The sequence below is a fragment of the Coenobita brevimanus genome, chromosome 54 (assembly GCF_032717465.1).
Source record: "Coenobita brevimanus isolate Jiangsu-jjx chromosome 54, ASM3271746v2, whole genome shotgun sequence".
NCBI lineage: Eukaryota > Metazoa > Arthropoda > Malacostraca > Decapoda > Coenobitidae > Coenobita > Coenobita brevimanus.
This window is the reverse complement of record NC_137007.1, coordinates 8,147,618-8,170,918: the sequence shown is the minus strand read 5'-3', so window position 1 is coordinate 8,170,918 and position 23,301 is coordinate 8,147,618. Positions and strand designations below refer to the sequence as shown.

The 23,301-nt window shown below is 42.5% G+C and overlaps 1 protein-coding gene across 1 annotated transcript in view; it reads right to left on the bottom strand.

Annotated features, from left to right (window-relative positions):
• Positions 1–23,301, bottom strand: part of disp (RND transporter family member dispatched) — a 135,909-nt gene that overhangs the window by 76,169 nt on the left and 36,439 nt on the right. The window contains exons 4-6 of the mRNA XM_080273354.1: positions 5,929–6,208; positions 5,504–5,727; positions 4,978–5,160 (exon numbers count right to left, since the gene is read on the bottom strand). Of these exons, the coding sequence (XP_080129480.1) occupies positions 4,978–5,160; positions 5,504–5,727; positions 5,929–6,208 (687 nt within the window). The remainder of the gene's footprint in view (positions 1–4,977; positions 5,161–5,503; positions 5,728–5,928; positions 6,209–23,301) is intronic.

The window sequence follows — 23,301 nt, the reverse complement described above, 5'->3', positions numbered from 1 at the left end:
CCACTGTCAGAGCCTTAGAGGAGGCGGGTTAATCTTTGTAACGGCCATGGACGTGTTGTAAGTACAGTACCCTGTACGCTGCTAAATATTTTCCATACTCACTTCTAATTCCTCAGTCTCTGGTTCCTTTTCATTTATTTCATGCTTTCTGTCCCTTACTTGCGTGAATATGGTCTTAAATAGGTGCTGCGCATGTCCGGTAGGAGTTATTTAGGTGGTTTTCAAAGTTAGGTTGGGTTAGGGTCCATAAATACCTGTCCAGGGGGCATTCCCAAATCCCAGACAAACCCAAGTCCCAGACATGCCTTTGGCTCTATTACGTCGGATCTTGGAGGGATTAGTGTATTTGCCTCCAACTACCACATCCCTAATCCAGTCAATGGACCAAGGGGTGACAGCAACATTCAAAGCTTACTACCAACAGTAAACTGTGCAATAACTTTTGCATGTCACTAATCATGAGGACAGCCCACCATCAAGGACTTCTGGCATGGGCACGTCTAAAATACCACCAACAACATCGCTGCTGCCGGGGATGAGGTTCAACATTCTATCATGAATGGTGTTTTGAAGAAAATGCTATCCACCTGACTGAACAGGGTCTTCACTGCCACTGGGAGATGTGAGATGTGCGCAACAGAGAAAAGGCCTGCCAGGCAGACAAGCAATACCTTTTTCTTCTAGCCAAGGCCAACAACAAACAGGACACTGCAGGAACAAGAGTCAAGGCCATCAACAAGTGGCACATCTCAACATCTCTCCCTCACACACCTCCTGCCTCACCCGATTGCTTTCCCATTCACTCTCCTCTTGCCTTTCCTCGCCCAATCTACCTACTCTTGAGGATGACAAATGAGTGCCCTGAGATACATGCTGTCCTGCAGCTTCAGGGGGAACTCATCACCATGACTCGGACCAGACATGGAACCAGTTTAGGTGAGTTGGAAACTTTTTTCAAGACCTATTTTTGGTGACTGACCATTAGCCAAGAATGTATCCCCACTAAATCCATGTTATAATGACCTCGCCAAACAATCGCCTGTTATCTGATCAGGTTTCCAGGAACAAAACCTAATTTAAGAGCGAAATTGACCTGTAACTCACCTCTAATGCCCTCACTCTTGACTGTCCTTCCAACAGGGTCCAAGCTTCACTTCCATACAATGGAACAGGAATCAGAATACTATCATAGAGCAACTTTTTTTTTTTACTTCTATACTAACTTCCCTATTCCTTATTACTACTTTCTGTAATCCAGCAATCTTTGTTCCCTGCTGTACACTTACCTAGCCCAACATCAGAATTACATAAAATATAATTGTTATATGAAAGAAATAAAGAGAATCTATTGCTGCTGTCATTGCTGCTGTGACCCAGACTTATCTGGAGGGAAACCAAGTGGATATCAGGCTGAAGTTGCCTTTCTACTGCAGTCTACCACCTTCCTTTTGATGGAGAGGGAGGATATTGAATGATGCTGTATAACTGGCTGCCACCAAAATAAATCAGTGCCAACTTGTGAAGACATCCCTTTCCAGCACTGTTCTTTACTACTAAAATAACTCATAAAAAGAAAAAAATTGTTTATATATTATATAAAAAAAAAAAAGCCAGCTGTAGCAATCATGTGTGTGGAAAGGCACTAAATATAAAAGAAATCCACGAATTCCCTATTTCAATTTTGTCAAACTGGAAAAAAAAAAAAAAAAATGCATAATACCCATTACTAAATCACACCCCAAAATGCTGATGTAGGAAACATCACCACAATGACTAAATGAAGTGTGGGAAGGACCACTGACAGGCTCTACAGACACCTACAACCTGCAGTCCTCACTCCCATGTATTTACCTACAGTCAGATGCCTTGACCCTGAAGTGGGTGGCCAAAAAATTGTCTTCATGTCACCTTGTTCTCCAACACTATGCTGCCCTCCCGCCAACTCACACCACCCTCTTTTATTTACCTCTTTACCTCATTCTTCCAACACAACCTGTCTCCCACTCCCCCTCTCCATCACACTCAAATACACTCTCCATTCTCCTAGTCAATCTCTCATTCTCCATTCACTCCACAGTGCCAAACTACACTCAGTCCTCGTAAATCGCAGCAATTTGGGTCTGGACCACTGCCGTGATTTACAAATAATAACTCATGTGAAAAATTAATTTGGGTCTGGACTTTGGCCAACAGGCCCCCACAGCACCCTACCTACACCTATCTAGGCACTATCAAACACAAACATACAAATTTAGGAATATTCAGTGCATGTATTAAGGGATCTCACCTTAATCCTATGATGAAATTGCTTAAGTGAATGGAGTGGGGTGGTGTTGGGAAGAACTTGGAACCTCTCAGCACTTGTTCTTCCCAAACTCTTTCGCCAGCTTTGAAAACTTCTCTCCCCTCTCAACACGACGAATGAGCTCCAAACATGGACTGTACAACAACTGCGGCAGCTTCTTGACGCCATACTGCTTAAAGCGCTTCATTGGGGGGTCGGGAGGGGCCATGGCAGGTTGGAGGCAGGGGGAAGTTGCACAAAAAAGGCAGGTAACTCTCATACTCTATGGCGATGATCTGTAGTGTGCAGACTGGCGGGACAAGAACAACAACAACATGGCGGCATTAGTATGCACATATGCCACCAGGGACGCGCGGTGATTGGTTGTTGGGTCACGATTTTCAGTTTGAATGCCACGGTTTACGGTTCTCCTCGGAAATGGCCCACTTGGGTGCCTAGATCCGTGATTTTCGTGACTTAACAGTGATTTAAGGTTGCCGGCAGTCTGACGGCCACCTAGCCGTGATTTATAAACACGCGATTTACGAGGATTGAGTGTATCTCTGGGTACCTCTCCTAACAATCATCTCATTTTTCATGGGTGTTTGCGAACAGCTAAACTTGTAAATAATGAAAACCCATCAAAAATGGCCCCGACAGCCGTTAACTTTTCCCTGATATCCTCAAATGATACCATATATTAAATTATACTTTTCTTAACTGTTTTTTCAGGTGATTTAACATCAAATTAGTTAACCCGTCACGTCCCGAGCTATTACGCACCTCTGACACCCCCCAATCCCGAGGTATTTTCGAAAAAATTTATTTTGGCTAAAACCTCCGCTTTTGGTGAGAAACATCGAAATTTCAAAGAGAAATCGCTCACCTGAGGTTTAAAATACTCGATCCAGGTACCAGTGCCTCCTTACCTGACTGGGTTTTCTAACAGGCTGGCACCAAAGAAAACGAGTTCTATGGGAGGGTAACTATTTCACACCACACATAAACGGTATTTATTTATTTATTTGGTACGAATTTATATGTAGTACAAGAGTATATTGGTTTTCAAACAGTAATATAGGCATTATAAGCATTGTTTCACTCACTAACTCATCACCATACCTGATTTTCTTTTCCCACATTACCTGATCATCATTTCTGACTTTCTTCCTCTAATGCTATGTAAACTTTGTCCTCCACATTGTCATCGATTGGGGAATCACTCTGGCCCTGAATGTCTTTATTGGCAAGGCCATTGGTAACAGGTGAATTGCCGAGACAATGGCGTGTGTGTGGGGGGGGGGGAGGTTATGCAGTGTAAGGCATTGTCCCTGCTTGGCATCTTGTAAAGGAGTAATAGAGGAAGGTGTCCCGTGTATATGTATGAAAAATCACGCATGAAAGTTGAAAATTGTGCAAATTAGGGACCTTGCAATTGCATGACGTACCAGTACGTTGACGGGATGGGGCGAGTTAAATAAAACCAAAATATAAAAGAAACCATATTCTTGTAGTGTTTTGAGAGAGAGAGAGAGAGAGAGAGAGAGCACAGAGTTAATGATAGGCACTCCCACCTACTACCCATTGATAATCCATCCATCCATCATCTGATCCTATGTTGCCCTATGAGAAGCGCAGGAGTCCAGGACTAGCCAAGTTGGTCCTGACATTTAAGATGAGAATGACCAGCCTCACTCATCCCTGAGTGGCATTACGTGAGCAATAAATCACAACCACACCTTGGATATAACCTACACAGGCTCAATCTGATTGGAGCACCTTAATTACCCACTAAACCACATTAATAATAATAATAATAACAACATGAAGGAATGGCAGTGGTGAACAGTGAGGACATTCAAGATGCCTGAAGAGAACATTATAACCAGTTGCTGAATGGGGACTTTGACTGGAACAGGGAAGGTTCAGAGTCAGCGGATCCAGTGTTTGACCCTTGGCCTTTGATTTATGCTGCTACTGCAAGCACGGCAATAGCCAGGATGCAGATGGGGAAGGCAGCAGGTGTGCCTGGGCTCACTGCTGAAATGTTGAGGGCCTCAGGTGACAGGAATGGGTTTAGTTGCTGATTTGATAAATATGATTCCGACATGTTCAATTTAGCAAACATCAATTAGGCAAATGCCCAAGATAACTGAATCATTTTTTTCTGGCATTTTTGCCCTGTTTAAGTGAAAATTTCCATTAAAACAGGTATAACTCTGTTAAGGAAATTCTGTATACAGTAATGCATTTGTGGGGGTATTACCGGTAATTATGGGTTAAGCATTGAGAGTTAGTATAGTCTGCTAGGTTTGGGTTGCCTTCAAGGATTTAACGGAAAGTACCTCAAAATACTGGAAAATTTTCCCTCATGTTGAGCCTTGGTTACGGAACTCAATTTAGCGGAAAATTCAAGATAATGGAATAGGGGTTGGCTGAATTAGCTTGTTAAATCGAGCATCTACTGTATATACGGGTGTGTTGTCCCAAATGACTGGCTGAAGAGTGTGACTGTAGATGTTTACAAGATTAGGATAGTGGATGGTTGATATTTATCATTTAAAAAAAAAAAAAAAAAAAAAAGCAGGGTTACGATAATGGATGGTTAAAAAAAAAAAAAAAAAAAAATGTTGCAACACATACTGACCATGAAAATTTTGCAAGATCTCTAGGATTAACATGAATTTACAAACCTCTGGATTGAGGAAAGCAGCATCAACAAGGTAATGGAGGATGGAGTAGACAGCATCATGTTTGAGGCAGGCTTCTGGGACACGCTGACACCCAGTGGGGCCTTGACACCCACCTTCCAACTGCAGGTCCAGGTATCGAGCACACCGTCGCAGCAAACGGCGTACATTGTTCACATCTTCTTGCTGTACTCACAAAAGAAATAAAAAGTATGCAAATCAATATCTGATCAAGATATGCCTACCTTAAGCATTAAAAAACTCATCATCACCATCATCCATCATCAGCATCCCAACGCAAACTCCCATTACACCCCTTACACACACACTAAAAATTTCAACTTACTTGTTATAATATTTTTCAAAAACAACAGTCTCTTAGCTTATCTACTCTATGTTTGTGGGAGTTATTTGCACCCTTACCACCTGCCTTTTGCATATATTCAGCTGATAATTAGAGACACTATAGAGTAAAATATTTAATTTTACATGGCATCTTCATAACTGAGAACTAGATAACAATACAAACTGTGATGTTATGACATGATGAGCGGTTGGAGAGCAGAGCCACATAGTTCGGTAAAGACCAGGAAGGACAGCAGTGGCCTGGGCTCCAGGTTTCACACACTTGGGCTAGTTCAGGGGGTGACCGTAATCGCAGGTCCAGCTGGCAGATGGCCTTCAAGTGATTCAGTGTCAGAAGGGTATCCAGAGGCAATGTGCTCTTGACAATCACACGACTGTATTCTGGGACTGATCATGTGAATATATAATTATTACTTTCTATAACCCTTATAAATCTGTGTACAATAGTGTCTAAATCTTAATACTATACAATTACAGTGTTATCAAGTAGCATCCACTATATTCTTTTTATATTACAGGCCAAACAATATTACTCATTATATTTAGTGTATAAGAATACTGAAGAAAATTAGGGGACAAATGACTTACCAACAGGGTTACAGAAAAACCCATCCTCGCCAAGATGCGTGTGATGGTGAGGGTGGTTCTCCTCATGGTATCCTCCTCCCTCATGGTAGCCCCCCCATCCTGCCCCATCCTCAACCTGTTCCTCCTCCTGCTCCTCCTCATCTTTGATCAAAACAGTAAGAGCAGAAATAGGAGTCTCCTCATAAGTATCTCCCTTGCTGGTGTCATTTGTATTGTCCCGGTTATTAGTGCAGTTGTCTAACACTTCCACTGGTCCATTTGGAGTCAATTCAATACATACCTGTTGAGCAAAACTTATTAATAATTCGGACTTAAATACACATTTGTTTAGCAAACCTACTAAAAATTCTCTAAAAGTATTGTACCACTACATACATTACTTATCAAATTATCAACATAATTATGCTGTGCTTCCTCCAAATGGAACACTTTAGCTATGGTTGGTTATCATACAGGTGCCATATGATGGAATATTATTATATTGGTGAGGTAATATTGGCCCTTTTTTTTTTTTTTTTTTTTTTTTACAGAACGGAGGAAGGAAAAACAAATGGGGAAAAAAAAAAATAATCCATACACCAGGTTACTGGTGTCCTCTGTTCATAAAATATCTGTAACAGTTAGACTTGAACAGTTGTGGGTTGAAATTTGGAGGAAAACAACTCTGGGGAAGCGAGTTCCAGAGAGATGCAGTTTGGGGAATGAAAGAATTCTGATAGGCAGAAGTTCTGCAATATGGTTGAGTGACATTCCAGTCATGAGCGCTACCAGATGCCTGTGTAGCACGAGGGAAGGCATGGAGAGGTGGCACCATGGACGCAACTTCGTCTGAGCATTTGCCAAAAAAATATCTGTAAAATAATGCAAGGGAGGCAACAGTCCTTCTTACTTGCAGGGGAGGTAGTTTATATGTAATGGCAGGGTTGTTAATGATTCTAACAGCTTTATTCTGAATTTTATCTAGTTGTCTTAATGCAACCTCTCCACAACCATTCCACAAGGGTGAGCAATATTCAAGCTGAGAGCGCACATGACTGTTATAAATTATAGCTAACTGCTCATCGGCGAAGAAGTTACGGACTCTGTACAATAATCCAAGTTTCTTTGAGGCGGTTTTAGCAAGTGATCTGACATGAGAGGTCCAGCACTTTTTATTTAAGTTCAGAAAAAATAACACTTTCCAAATACTGATTTACTGTCAGTATTGTCCCCCTTTATTAATACTGAAGATGACAAAACAAAATAAGTTTCAAAGCAAGCCTGAGGACAGTAAATCACCCATGGGGATGAGGGTGGGTTCATGGAATGTGGGAAGTTTGAGGGGAAGAGCAGGGGAAGTCGTTGAGGCATTCATTAGGAGGTGGGTGGATGTGGCGTGTTTGCAGGAAGTCCGGTACAGAGGTGGATCAGCCAGAAAGATTCTTGGGAAGGACTGCTGCTATAAGTTGTTTTGGCAGGGGGGGACAGACGGATATGGAGGTGTTGGTGTGATGGTTGCGGAGAAATGGGTGGAATATGTTATGAATGTTTTGAGAGTAAGCGACAGGATATTGGTAGTGAAAATTCTGTTGGGAAGAAAGATAGCTGCGATTATATCGGCATATGCTCCACAGGCAGGACTGGATGAATCAGAGAAAGATAGATTTTGGGATGATTTAATACGTGTAGTGGGTGGTATGCGGGAGGATGAGATAGTGATTTTGGGAGGGGACTTAAATGGTCATGTACTCGTAGGTGAAGCAGCACAGGGTTATGAAGGAGTGCATGGGGGATGTGCGTATGGTCTAAGGAATGCAGAAGGGGAAAGGATACTCGAGTTTGGGGAGGCAACGGACATGATTGTGTGCAACACATATTTTAGGAAAAGAGACAGTAGGTTAATTACGTATGAGTCTGGGGGAAATAGAAATCAGATAGATTATTTTCTGGTTAGGAGGGCCGATAGGAGGTTAGTGAAGGATGTTAAAGTTATAGGATGTGAGTAGTGTGTGCTGCAGCACAAACTATTGATTTGTGATATGGTGCTTAAAGAACAAGTGATGAAAAAGAGGACTTATGTACCTAGGAGGAAAATATAGAAGCTGAAAAACCAAGTAGTAAGGGATGCCTTCTATAGCGAGTTGAGGAGAGTGGTGGCTGAACAGGGAGCTGTAGACAGAGGCGTTAATGAACAGTACAGAGCCCTCAAGAACAATTTCTTGAGAGTTACTGATGTAACATGCGGCTGGACAAGAGGACCACCAAGACATAAAGTAACTTGGTGGTGGGATGAGGGTGTAGAAGCTGCAATTAAGGAGAAAAGAAGGCGTTTCCGGGAATAGAAGAAGGGTGGTAGCAAAGAGGAATATTTGGCTGCCAAGCGTAGGGCTAGAAGAGAGGTATACAGGGCAAAGTCTGAGTCACAGAGACAATTACTTGATAACCTAAATTATGGGGAAAGGAAAAATTTATTTAGGGTGGCAGGTCAGGTGAAGAGGGATAATCGGGATATCATAGGTGAGCAGTGTGTGAAGAATGATGAAGGAAGGGTAGTGGTGAACAGTAAGGATATTAAAGATGCATGGAGAGAGCATTATAACCGGTTGTTGAATGAGGAGTTTGACTGGGACAGGGAAGGTTTGGAGCCAGCAGATCCAGTGTCTGGCCCTTGGCCTTTGATACTGCTACTGTGAGTGAGGCAATAGGCAGGATGAGGGTGGGGAAGGCAGCAGGTGTGTCTGGGTTGACTGCCGAAATGTTGAAGGCCTCAGGCGATGTAGGGGTGAGTTTAGACACTGACCTGATAAATAGGATTATTTATGAGTGTGTTGTCCCAGATGATTGGCTGAAGAGTGTAATTGTAAATGTGTATAAAGGGAAGGGTGATGCCCTGGAGAGAGGAAATTATAGAGGTATAAAGCTTTCAGATCAGATAATGAAGGTAATGGAGAGAGTTTTAGAAGGTATGATTAGAGAAAGAGTGAATACTGATGAGATGCAGTTTGGGTTTATGCCAGGCAGGGGGACCACTGATGCCATATTCAATGTCTGACAGCTTCAGGAAAAATATGTTGGTAGGAGAAGGGATCTTTATTTTGTTTTTGTTGATTTGGAAAAGGCCTTTGACAGAGTCCCTAGAGAGGTGGTGAAGTGGGCAATGAGAAAGCTTGGCTTGGAGGAGTGGCTGGTTAGGGTGGTTATGGCCATGTATGTGGGTGCTCACACCCAGGTGAGAGTGAATGGAGATTTGAGTGATGAGTTTTCTGTGAATGTTGGTGTGCATCAGGGGTCAGTCTTGAGTCCCATGTTGTTTATCATGGTACTTGAAGCCCTTTCACGTGACTTTAGAAACGGACTCCCATGGGAGTTGTTGTATGCTGATGATTTGGTGTTGATTGTAGAGAATGAAAGGGAGGCGGAGGAAAGGTTTAGGAAGTGGAGAGATGGTATGGGGCAAAAGGGTTTAAGGGTAAATGCAGATAAAACAAAAGTGATGATATCTAGGGTTGGTGGCGTTACTGTCAAAGACGAGGGAGAGTGGCCATGTGCAGTTTGCCACAAGGGCGTGGGAAGTAATTCCATCTTGTGCGGTGTGTGTGATAAATGGGTGCATAAGAGATGTAGTGGTATCAGAGGTAGACTGCGAGATAATGCTGATTTTATGTGTATGGCGTCCCGGGGTGAGCAGGTGGAGATTGTCAGACGTGAAAGGATTGAACTTGCAGGTGAATCTCTTGAGTGTGTGGAAGAGTTTTGTTATTTGGGAGACATGTTGTGTGCTGGAGGTGGAGCTGGAGCTAGCTCTGTGGCTAGGGTGAGAAGTGGTTGGAAGAAGTTCAGGGAGCTCTTGCCTCTCCTGACATTGAGAGGGCTCTCCCTACGTGCTAAGGGGTCTTTGTATGCAGCATGTGTTAGGAGTGTAATGCTGTATGGCAGTGAGACCTGGGCAGTGAGGGAGGAAGTTATTCGCCGGCTCAGACGTACAGTAACGACAATGATTAGGTGGATGTGCAGTGCGTCCCTGCGTCCAAGGCCTGGAGGGGCTGGGTTTACAATGGAAGAGTTGAGAGGTAGGATGGGACTGGAGTGTATTGGTGTTGTGATGAGGAGAGGTAGATTGAGGTGGTTTGGACATGTGGAGAGGATGGGGGATGATAATTGGGTGAGGAAGGTGAGAAGTGTTAATATTGGGGGTGGGGTTATGAGGGGTAGACCGAGAAAGACATGGGACGAGGTCATTAAGTGTGACCTTAGGGTTAAGAGACTGTACAGGGAGGCTGCAATGGATTATGCAGCATGGATAGCCGCCATTAGGTGACCAAGGCCGACACATGCAAGCACGTTGGAGCCTTTAAAAATGAAAACGAAAACGAATTCCTTATGATGATACATGTAGTCAGAAATTAGTTTTGAGGCCATTATTGCATACAGCTGACTGACAAAAAGAAATATGAGACACATTTCAAAGACTGAAAATTGTACTGAAAAATAAGTTTGCGTGTGGCACCCAGACAGCCCACCTGGATCAAACCTGTATACACTATACATACTAGGGATTCTGTAAGGTAACTTTTACCCACAAACAGTTAGATGATAACTGGTAATAAACACACTCATTTGCCTTTCTCCAAGGTTGGGTAATATCAACATACCTGGTGGAGTAACTGCATCAGTTCTCATAATAAATTTCAGCCAGCAGGAACTAAATTAAATGCTGATGTGTGATTATTACTAATTTGTAAACTTTTATACACATAGAGATGATGAAAGTTACACTGAATTAAGTGAGGAGTCAAATAAGGAACTGCTTGTATTGGTAGCAGTCTCTGAGGTGAAACCAGTAACCATTAACACTGAAGATAAAACTGTATGATGACCACAAATTTGGAATTAAATTAAGGGGGCTATGTGCTGACAGTATTCAACTACTGCAAGTGCCACAGGCCTCCACACTACATAGGGCACATTCTGATGAAGACTGATGAGGAAGATGACAAGTAAATGCTGAAATATTATAGAATTACTGAGACAAATGGGAAAGAGGATACATTTAAGGAGCCAAGAGTCAGAAAACCACTATCCCTATTATAAAAACTGTATTGTGAGAAAACTGAGACTGTATTCTTTAGGTAGGTGTGGATAAGTGCAGTTTAAGACTGGTTTGGGTCACTGATAATTCGGTGAAATGGTTAAAAAAAAAAAAAAAAATACAATGCAAAGTGATTTACTGCCAATTCATGTGCTGATTATGGTTAGGGAAAATGTTTAGCTTTTAAGGAAATACAATGGTTTAAAACACTGAAGCTGTGAAGTTTCTGGCCACTGTATTTCTTACTGTACTTACCCATATACACTTTGGCCGGCCCTGCACGCACACGCCCTGCTACACCCTAAGGTCGGAGGGGGTTGCCAGGCAGCGCATAGTTACTCGCAAATGTTTATACTCTTTTCTTATTTCTGACCTTATTTTTTGTGCTACATTATTCATTTTACTATCAAATTGTTTGCAATTGATTTTTTCTATAAGGATATATACATATAAGGTTGAACAGAATAACAGCATTGCCAATACTATAATGGAATGTACAACGTGAAAAAACGTAGGCAGTTTGCATACATGTTTATAGAGTACCATCTATCTATCTATCTATAACCAGAAGCCTTACTCCCGTAAAGGGTGGCCACAAACAAATCGCTTCCATGTCATCAGGTCCCCTGCCATTTCACTGACCTGCTCCCAGCTCACACCCACCTCTCTCATATACCTCCACTCCATCCCTCCATCTAATCCTTGGCCTCCCCCTCCACCTCACTCACACTCTCCTTATTAGTCTCTCATTCTCCATCCCCTCCATGGCCAAACCACCTCAATGTATTTCTCGTACCACTTTCTATCACATCCACATCCACACCACAATGCTCCTTCACTTCCTCATTTGTCAGTCTGTCTCTTCACGTGACTCCACGTGCTCCTCTCAAATAACTCATTTCCACTACTCTCACTCTTGACTTGTGTCCTTCCAACAATGTCCAAGCTTCACTTCCATAAGTTAGAGTTGATATCACAATACTGTGATCCAATAACTGTTTTACTTCCATGCTCACTTTCTTGTTTATCACTACATTCAAAGAACCAGCAACTTTTCTTTCTTGCTGTACCCTATTATGCACTTCACCATCTAAACTTCCATCCTTACTCATTATACTACCCAATTACTTAAATGCATCACATTTTCCATTTCCTCATCATCCAAACTCACTGTACATCCAGTGACTTCATTTCTCTCAGAGACCATAATTTTACTCTTCTCAACATTCACCTTTAGATTCCATTTCTTACACACTCTTCTAAACTCATTCACTAAGTCTTGCAGCTCCCCACTGTCTTCACTTAGCAATACAGTATCATCTGCAAACAACAGTACAGAGAGTTTCCAAACGTTGCCCTCTCCCATTAAAGCTGCTCCAACATCCACTTCCCTACCTTGTATCACTTTCATAACTCCATCCATATACAGACTGACACAGCCATGGAGACATGACACATCCCTGTTTCAATTCAACACTCAAATAGAAGAATTCACCCGTCACTATCCTCACGCACTGCAGCCTAAGCCCCCTGATACATACTCTTCACGGCATTCAAAAACTTCTCATTTACTCCATATATTCTCAATGTTTTCCACATACCTTGTCTATCCACCCAGTTATATGCTTTCTCCAAATCCATGAAGGCCACATACAACTTCTTTCTCTTCTCTAGAAACTTTTCCACTAAAGACCTTATGATGAATATCTGATCTACACAACCTCTTCCCTTCCTAAAACCTCTCTGTTCTTCACCAGTTAATTCCTCTATTAATTCCCTAACTCTGTCAATAAGTATCCTACCATACATTTTTCCTATTACACTAAGAAGACAAATGCCCCTATGATTACAACACACTTCTTTTTCCCCTTTTCATTTGTACAGGGGAATAATTATACCTGACTTCCAATCCTCCAGGACTCTACCTTCCTCCCAGGCCAATCTGCACATCTTTCATACCCATTCTACTATGATCTCTCACCCATGCTTCAGCATTTCACCACACACTCCATGGCTTTCCTAATTTTGATTGTCTTCATTGCTTCCACTGCTTCCATTCTACTGATTTCTTCCTCTCTTCCCACCTCCCTCCTTCTCCCAGCCATTCCACAGCCACTTATCCTTGCATCACTTTCATTCTCTGTGTTTAACAGTTCCTGAAAGTGTTCTTTCTGTCTGCTCACATTTTCTTCTTTCTCCACAAGCAATCTACCATTTTTATCTTTCACTCCCTGACTAACTTCTTTATCACTCTGTCTTACTCTCTTTACCTCTTTCCAGAACACTTTCTTACATTCCCTCCACTTTACACTCAAATTCCATCCATATTCCTCATCCACTCTCTTCTTACTCTCTTACTAATCTTTTCACCTCTCTCTTCCTCTCCACATATGACTATCTCTTCTGTTTCTCAACTTTCTCCATGCCCCTGCTTCTCATCCACTCACTATATGCTTTTTCTCTTTTGTGCCACAGCTTGTCTCACCTCTTCATTCCACCATGCTGTTCCCTGCACCCCCTTTTGTCTTCTCTTCACCCCACACACCACCTCAAATGCTGCACAGATTTCTTCTGTGAATATCTTACACACCTTCAACCTCCCTTATCTGCTCCAAATCATATTTACCCAATCGTTCCTCCACTTCGCTCTTATATTCTGCTTTTTTTTTTTTTTTTTTTCTTCCTCTTGCAACCTTTCTACCCTCCCTGTGTGGAATACTTCTTCTTGTCCTTCCCTCCCTCTGTTCCTCCATTGCATATGAACCTTGACTTTCACCCCCACCAACTGGTGACCAGAAAGTCCACTTCCCCAACCTCTGTATGCTATTCCATCCATTACACACCTCATTCTGTTATCTACACATGTATAATCAATCATTGCCTTCTGTTCGTTCAGTTCACCGCCCACCCTTCTTATCACTCACCACATATACCTGTAGATCATTTTGTGTTTAATGAGGGTATTGGCTATCACCAACCCCTTCCCCACAATATGTCCACTAGAGCACTGTCATTTTCATCCACTTCTACAGGCACACCCCATTCACCAACCACTCCATCCACCTTCGCATTCCCTACTTCTCCATTCATATCTCCAATCAAAAACACTCTCTCATTCCTTTCAAATTTTTTCATGCACACTTCCACATTTGCCCAGAACCCTTCTTTCACTCTACTTGCACAATCTTACGTGGGCGCATACACACACACAGTCGCCTACAATTGTAGTCCTACTATCAATCTTACCCACACAATCCTTGGGCCAACTGATCCATACTCTCTTATATTCTCCTTTCATCCCTTGCACACAACAATACATACTCCTTCTTTTGCCCTCTCATTCTCACCTACTCCAATGCATATACCCCATCCATACTCCTACTCTCTCACATTCTCAACTCTCCATTTAGTCTCAGTTATTTCGCATATGTCCACTTTTGCACCCTCAAGCACCTGGACAATCTCTCTCTCTTTTACCTCATCATTCGTACCCCTTACATTCCATGTCGCAAACTGTATTATGTCCTTAGTTCATTCATTAGTTGGCACCTGTCGGTCAGTCCTGTAAAAGTATTGCATTAGTTTAATAATACTGTACCATTAAAAATGTTTATTATTATTATGTTTATCCTTCATTCTTTCCTCTTCCTTTTGCCTGTGGGTGGCTCTACACTCAGTGACAAGCGAAATGGTTTCCTGTACTCCAGGAAACCATTTACTATGATGGGTGGTAACCATATAACCAAATCATGGCACACGGTGGTTTCGTGGGCAAGCAAGGCACTCTAAGCAGACTGAGCCAGTGCAGGTTTATATCCAAGGGGTGGTTGGGGTTTACTGTTCATGTAATGCCACTCAGGGATGAGTGAGGCTGGTCACTCTCACCTTAAATGTCAGGACCAACTTACCTAGTCCCGGGCTCTTACATTCCTCTTGGGGCAACACAGGGTTGGATGTTGGATGGATGGATTATTCTTATCATTATTTTGTCATGGAAAACAGTTTTGGGCTTGCATTCTCTGGCAAGGATTTGAATCTGTTTTGAAGTACTGGAATTGTAGACCCCAAGTAAACAGCCAGGACTACACACACACACTCTTTTACTGTGTTTATCCTTGAAATCATTACACGATGTCAGAAGTGAGATCCCAAAGAAACGCAATCCTGATGTCTTGGCGTCCAATTTAAGTATGGAACTAAGGATGATGAGCATGATGCCTGCCAGATGGTATGAAAATACAAGGGGAAGAAACCGCAACCACTGCCCAGAGGAGGACCTGACAGTGTTTCCATGGCCACACGTGAGTTATCAAGCTTCTGCTTTACTACCTGCTCTCCAGCTGTTACCAAACATGGCTACCAGTGATGGAAGGATGCCAGGGCCCCTGGACTTCATGGGGAATAAGGATAAGAATTGGAGGAGGTTCCTGGAAGACTTCAACATATACCTCATCAGGACAGAGAAGGATGAGATGCCAGATAATATAAAGATTACTCTGCTGCCCAACTGTGCAGGTAGGGGACTGGTGGACATTTTTAATACACTGACATTTAATAATGAAGCAGACAAGAAATACATGAAGGTCGTGGAAAAATTGAATGAGTATTTGAACCAACTAAGTATGTCACTTATGAGAAGTATATGTTCTTCACAAGAGTACTAAACCCAGATGGATCTACTGATAACTATGTGACTGACTTGAAAATAAATGCTAAAATTTGCGAATTTGGAGATTTACATGATGAGATGATGAGAGATAAAATAATATGTGGGACTCACAGTGAGCATCTTCGAGCCCAGTTACTGAGGCAACATGACACAAATTTTAAGAAGTGAAGAGATGGTATGGGGCACAAGGGCTTAAGGGTAAATGCAGATAAAACAAAAGTGATAATATCTAGGGTTGGTGGTGATACTGTCAAAGACAAGAGAGAGTGGCTGTGTGCAGTCTGCCACAAGGGCGTGGGAAGTAATTCCATCATGTGTGGTATTTGTGATAAATGGGTGAACAAGAGATGTCGTGGTATCAGAGGTAGACTGCGAGATAATGCTGATTTTATGTGTACGGCGTGTCGGGGGGAGCAGGTGGAGATTGTCAGGCATGAAAGGATTGAACTTGCTGGTGAATCTCTTGAGTGTGTGGAAGAGTTTTGCTATATGGGAGACATGTTGTGTGCTGGAGGTATTGGCTGGAGCTAGCTCTGTGGCTAGGGTGAGAAGTGGTTGGAAGAAGTTCAGAGAGGTCTTGCCTCTCCTAACATTAAGAGGGCTCTCCCTACGTGCTAAGGGGTCATTGTATGCAGCATGTGTTAGGAGTGTAATGCTGTATGGTAGTGAGACCTGGGCAGTAAAGGAGGAGGATATTCGCAGGCTCAGACGTACAGAAATGACAATGATTAGGTGGATGTGTAGTGCATCCCTGCGTGCCAGGTCTGGGGGAGCTGGGTTTACGATGGAAGAGTTGAGAGGTAGGATGGGACTGGAGTGTATTGGTGTTGTGATGAGGAGAGGTAGATTGAGATGGTTTGGGCATGTGGCGAGGATGGGGGATGATAATTAGGTAAGGAAGGCAAGAAGTGTTAACCCTTTAACCGCGGGTGTCATCCCAGAATGACATTGCAAAAACTGGACCAAACCGCGGGTGTCATTCTCGAATGTTTGTGAATATTTTGAATACCGCGCGTTTTTTCAGTGCACCAACTGTTTCAAGGGAGAGTAGCTATTAAGTTCTTTCACTCCAGCCGACCCCCACCTCCCTCCTCCCACCCCTCGGGCCCCCCACCCCACCTCTGACCAAACACGCATCAGTATCTGTCCAGCTGTGTGAGTGACAACACCACTGATGTGGCAGTGAAGTGCGGGCAATTAAAGTGCCTTTTACCTGCCTCAGTGAACACAGAGTGGGTGTTTATCGTATGTGCAGTGTTCATATATGTTTATAGTATTATTATCAGAATGAGGTTGGCATTTGGTAATGGTGTGTGAGCGAAAAATAGTGATTACAACACCGCTGATGTGGCAGTGAAGTGCGGGCAATTACAGTGCCCTTTACCTGCCTCAGTGAACACAGAGTGGGTGTTTATCGTATGTGCAGTGTTCATATATGTTTATAGTATTATTATCAGAATGAGGTTGGCATTTGGTAATGGTGTGTGAGCGAAAAATAGTGATTACAACACTGCTGATGTGGCAGTGAAGTGCGGGCAATTACAGTGCCTTTTACCTGCCTCAGTGAACATAGAGTGGGTGTTTATCGTATGTGCAGTGTTCATATATGTTTATAGTATTATTATCAGAATGAGGTTGGCATTTGGTAATGGTGTGTGAGCGAAAAATAGTGATTACAACACCGCTGATGTGGCAGTGAAGTGCGGGCAATTACAGTGCCTTTTACCTGCCTCAGTGAACACAGAGTGGGTGTTTATCGTATGTGCAGTGTTCATATATGTTTATAGTATTATTATCAGAATGAGGTTGGCATTTGGTAATGGTGTGTGTGCGAAAAATAGTGATTTTAGATCGCTCACTTCTAATGGCACTGCCCATCCAGTGATAGTCAACAAAATCATGAAACCTACATCATTGCAAAGCCGAAGGTTAGTACTTTCTAATGGTACCTTATTTTTCGCTCTAGATTTATTCTGTGCAGAGTTATAAAGGTTTAAAGTTTGTTTACATTTTGGCTGGAACCCCCGCGGGAGAGGCCAGTCGGGGCAAAACAATGCCTGCGGTTAAAGGGTTAATATTGGGGGTGGGGTTATGAGGGGTAGACCGAGAAAGACATGGGACGAGGTCATTAAGTGTGACCTCAGGGTTAAGGGACTGAACAGAGAGGCTGCAATAGATCGTGCAGAATAGACAGCCACCATTAGGTGACCAAGGCCGACGCATGCAAGCATTTTGGAGCCTTTAAAAATGAAACAAAACAAAACGACAGGTTAGATGTTCAATGGTCAAACACGAAATATTCTTTTTCGAGTCGCCTAAGTTGTCCACACTGTTTTGTACCTTGTCTGATGGGCGAGAATCTGTACCCCAAATGACAGTTTTCACTCCATCTATGACTAAAACACATTAATCTAAGTCTAAAAAACAGTTTATAAATCAACCTAAACACAAAATTTAAGTATGAAATATCATCAAAATCGGTAAAAAAAACAAATAAAAACCCATTGGTGAACCGGGGCTCAGTCATCGTCAGGCAGGGTAGGGTGGTATTTCTACCCCCATCACTACTCTGGGGTATTGTTTATAGGGGTATCGTAAATCAGGGTTTGCCTGTACTTTCTTTATTTTTAACGTTATTTTTTGAACTATTTTATTCATTTCAGTCTCTCTGTGTTTGCAAGTGGTTCTTCTACAATAGTATATGTATATAATAATGAGCATACAACTAACATCTCAAATACTATCACTGTAAAAATGGTGTAAGAAAGGCCACAGTACATACTGTACAGAAAAAGGATAAATATACTGCATATGCATACACCAGAAAAATAAAGTATCTATGTACAGGAAATATATAGATGCTTTATTTTTTATTTATTTTATTTATATTTATTGTGGTGGGTACATCAAGTGAGTGGCGACCATCATCCACTCACTTGATGTAGTGCTGCCTACTTCCTTAGCTTTTATCATTCTTTTTCTGTGCCTGCCCTCCTCTCTTCCTATTTCTCCTATCTTTCCTGTCACTTCTTATTCCTTTTCTTTCCATTACAGGTGGCTTTACACTGAGTGACAAGCCAAATGGTTTCCTGCAAGCCAAGAAACCATTTACAACGCTGGGTGGTAACCATATAACCAAACCATACGTGCTCCCTACGTGTTAACAAGTGGGTTGGTGGAGGTTGGTGCCCCTTCCTGTAAAACAACTAACTCAGTGTCAAATGGCCACCCTTTACGGGATTATGGTGTCTGGCAATAGATAGATAGATAGATAGATTTATATTTATTGTGGTCTCTGTTTTTAGGGTAATTCTACACTGAGTGGCAAGCTAAATGATTTCCTGTAAACCAGGAAAGCATTTACAGTGCTGGGTGGTAACCTTATAACCAACTAACACGTATTCCCTACATGACAGTAAGTGGGTTGGCAGAGGGTTAGAGCCCATCCCTGTAAAACATCATCATTAGCATCATCATCCAATCCTACATTGCCCCATGAGGAGCACAGGCAAGTTGGTCCTGAAATTTGAGATGAGAGTGACCAGCCTCACTCATCCCTGAGTGGCATTACGTGAGCAATATACCCCAACCACCCCTTGGATATAAACCTTCACCAGCTCAATCTGATTGGAGAGATGTAATTACTCCCTAAATCACCAGGCGCCAAAATTAACTAACTACAAATACAAACAAGAAGCCTCGGACCAGGACTGACCAAAAGATTACGAATAAGGACCGAACAAAGGACATGGTACAGATAGCTACTTGGAATGTAAGGGGTGCAAATGATGAGGTGATGGAAAGAGAAATTGTCCAGGTGCTTGAGGGTGCGAAAGCAGATGTATGTGGATTAACTGAAACTAAATGGTGAGGTGAGAGTGGGAGAGAATGGGAGTATGGATGGGGTTTATGCACGGGAGAAGGTGACAATGAGAGGGCAAAAGAAGAAGAGTGTATTGTTGTGAGTATGAGATGGAAGGAGAATATAAGAGAGTATGGATCAGTTGACTCAAGGATTGTGTGGGTAAGATTGAAAGTTGGGCTACAAATTTTGGCAATTGTGTGCATGTATTCGCCAATGCAAGATCGTGCAAGCAGAGTGAGAGAAGAGTTCCGGACAAATGTGGAAGCGTGCATGGAAAAGTTTGAAAGGAATGAGAGAGCGTTTTTGATTGGAGATATGAATGGAAAAGTAGAGAATATGAAGCTGGATGGAGTAGTTGGTGAGTGGGGTGTGCCTGCAGAGATGGATAAGGATGGCAGTGCTTTAGTGGACATTTGTGCCAGGAGGGGGTTGGTGATAGCCAATATCCTCTTCAGGAACAAAATGATCCATAGGTATACGTGGCGAGTGGCGAGAAGGGTGCATGGTGAACTGAATGAATGGAAGGCAATGACTGATTATGTGTGTGGACATAAGGATGAGAACATATGCAACAGATGCAAGAGTATATAAAGGTTGCGGGAGTGGACTTTATGACCATCACTTGGTGGTGGCCTGAATCAAGGTCCTTGGAAATGGAGAAATGGAAGAAGGGAAGGACAGGAGGATGTTGTTCATGCAAGGAGAGTGGAAGGGTTGCAAGACGATGGAAAAAAGGCAGAATATGAGAGGGAAGTGGAGGAGCGAATGGGTAAATATGGATTGGAGCAGATGGGAGACGAGGAAGGTGTGTGGAAGATACTCACAGAAGAAATCTGTGCAGCATATGAGGTGGTGTGTGGGTTGAAGAGATGACAAAAGGGGGTGCTGGGAACAGCATGGTGGAATGAAGAGGTGAGAGAGGCTGTGGCACAAAAGAAGAAAGCAAATAGTGAGTGGATGAGAAACAGGGGTCTGGAAGAAGTTGTGAGACGGAGGAGAAAGTTACACGCAGAGAGGAAGAAAGAGGTCAAAAGATTAGTAAGAAGAGAGTGGATGTGGAATTTGGAAGGAATTTAAGTGTAAAGTGGAGCGAATATAAGAAAATGTTCTGGAAAGAGGGAAAGTGAGTTAGACAGGATGCCAGAGAATTTAGTTGGGGAGTCAAAGATAAAAAGGGTAGATTACTAGTAGAGAAGGGAGGAAAAGTGAGCAGATGGAGAGAACATTTTAAAGAATTATTGAACACAGAGACTGAAAATAATGCAAGTGTTAGGGGCTGGGGGATGAAGGGTTGTGAGAAGAGAGGAAGAAATCAGTATGATGGAAGTTGTAGAAGCAATGAAGAAAGTTAAAATGGAGGAAGCCCCAGGAATTGATGAAGTGTGTGGTGAAATGTTCACGTATGGGGAAGAGATAGTAGCAGAATGGATGTGGAAGATGTCCAGATTGGCCTGGGAGGAAGGTAAAGTCATGGAAGATTGAAAGTCAGGTATAATTTTTCCCCTGTACAGAGTAAACAGGGAAAATGAAGTATGTGGTAATCATAAGGGCATTTGTCTTCCTACCATATACTTTTCCTATTACACTAAATAGGAAAAGTATATGGTAGGATACTTATTGACAGAGTCAGGGAAATAACAGAGGAATTAGTTGGAGAAGAACAAGGAGGTTTTAGGAAGGGAAGAGGTTGTGTAGATTAGATATTCATTCTTAGATCTTTAGTGGAAAAGTTTCTCAAGAAAGGAAAGAAATTGTATGCAGCCTTCATGGATTTGGAGAAAGCATATGACAGGGTGGATAAACAAGGATTGTGGAAAGTCTATCTATCTATCTATCTATAGCCCGACGCCCTAATCCCGCAAAGGGTGGCCGCAGACAAAACGCCTCCAAGTCGCTCTGTCACCCACCATTTGATTACCCTCCCCACCAACTCACTCTCCCCTCCCTCGTATACCTCTCAACTCCATCCCTCCACCTCATCTTCGGTCTTCTCCTGCAGAAAGTATTAAGAATATATGGAGCTGATGGGAAGTTGTCGAATGCTGTGAAGAGTATGTATGAGGGTGCTAAGGCTGCAGTGTGTGTGTGGATAGTGAACTGAGTGCATTCTTCTATTTGAAGGTTGGACTGAAACAAGGATGTGTCATGTCTCCATGGCTGTTCAATCTGTATATGGATGGAGTTATAAAAGAGTTACAAGGTAGGGCAGTGGATGTTGCAGTGGCCCAAGTGAGAGAGGGCAGTGTGTGGAAACTCCCTGTACTGTTGTTTGGAGATGATACTGTGTTGTTAAGTGAAGATAAAGGGGAGCTGCAAGGCTTGGTGAATGAGTTTGGGACAGTGTGTAAGAAATGGAAGCTAATGGTGAATGTAGGGAAGAGTAAAGTTATGGTCTTTGAGAGAAGTGAAATCAGTGAATGAAGAGTGAAGCTGGATGAGGAGGAAATGGAAAATGTGAGTGCGTGTACTTGGGTAGTGTGATGAGTAAGTATAGAAGTTTGGAGGGTGAAGTTCTTGAAAGGGTACAACAAGGAAGAAAGGTTGCTGGTTCTTTGAATGCAGTGATAAGAAACAGGGAATTGAGCATGGAAGTGAAACAGTTACTACATGACAGTACTGTGATATCAACTCTAATGTATGGAAGTAAAGATTGGACCTTGTTGGAGGGATGGAAGTCAAGAGTGAAAGCAGTGGAAACGAGTTATTTGAGAGGAGCGAGTGGAGTCACATGGAGAGACAGGCTGAGAAATGAGGAAGTGAAGGAGCATTGTGGTGTGGATGTGGATGTGATAGGATCCATTAGGAGAAACACAGAGGTGGTTTGGCCATGTGGAGAGGATAGAAAGTGAGAGACTGATGAGGAGAGTGTATGTGAGTGAGGTGGAGGGGGGGAGAGGGAGAGGGAGGCCAAGGATGGGATGGAAGGATGGAGTGGAGAGGTATATGAGAGAGGGGGGTGTGAGCTGGGAGCAGGGCAGTGAAATGGCATTGGACAGGGCAACATGGAGGCAATTTGTTTCTGGCCACTCCTTAGGGGATTATGGCGCCTGGCAACAGATAGATACAGTAAATATATCTATACTTACTGCTGAATGATGTTTTTAGAGCAAGAGCTGAGCATAAGTATAAAAATTGATGAAAAAAACACAGAAAACTGCAGGCGCACAGACACAGTGATAAGGAGTATCCAGCCACGAACAGCATCACAAAGTTACTGATGCTCCAGCATGTTTGGCCAGCCGTGTGTTGGCCTAGAGTAATCACATGGGTCACAAAAAGAATGGGAAGACATTGGCACACATTTTAAACCTAGTCCCATGGACACTGAACAATAAATGCATTTCTGGCGAATATTTTACTTCGATGACATAAATAACGTCATTTGCCAGCTTATGGAAGTTTTTCGGATGACATAAATAACATCATTGGCCACCTTGCGGGAGTTCTTCGGATGACGTAAATAACATCAGCACTGGCCAAAGTGTTAATAGTATGTGATTTACAGTACATAAAGGCTTAGAGTCATTTTTCTATACTGATAAATCACTTGTATCCACTGTTTTTTTCCTTATCTATGCACAGAGAAAAGTTTTCTGAAGTTTGACTAGTTTCCTAGATTTTTTTACAAGTTTAAGACATTATTTACTTCAAAGACAATATGTAGTACTTGAAATTATGTGTTTTGCAGGAATATTTATGAAGATTTTGCATAACAATCGCATTATTATGCTACTGTACCCAATTTTATGCTTAAACAATGAACATCCTGTT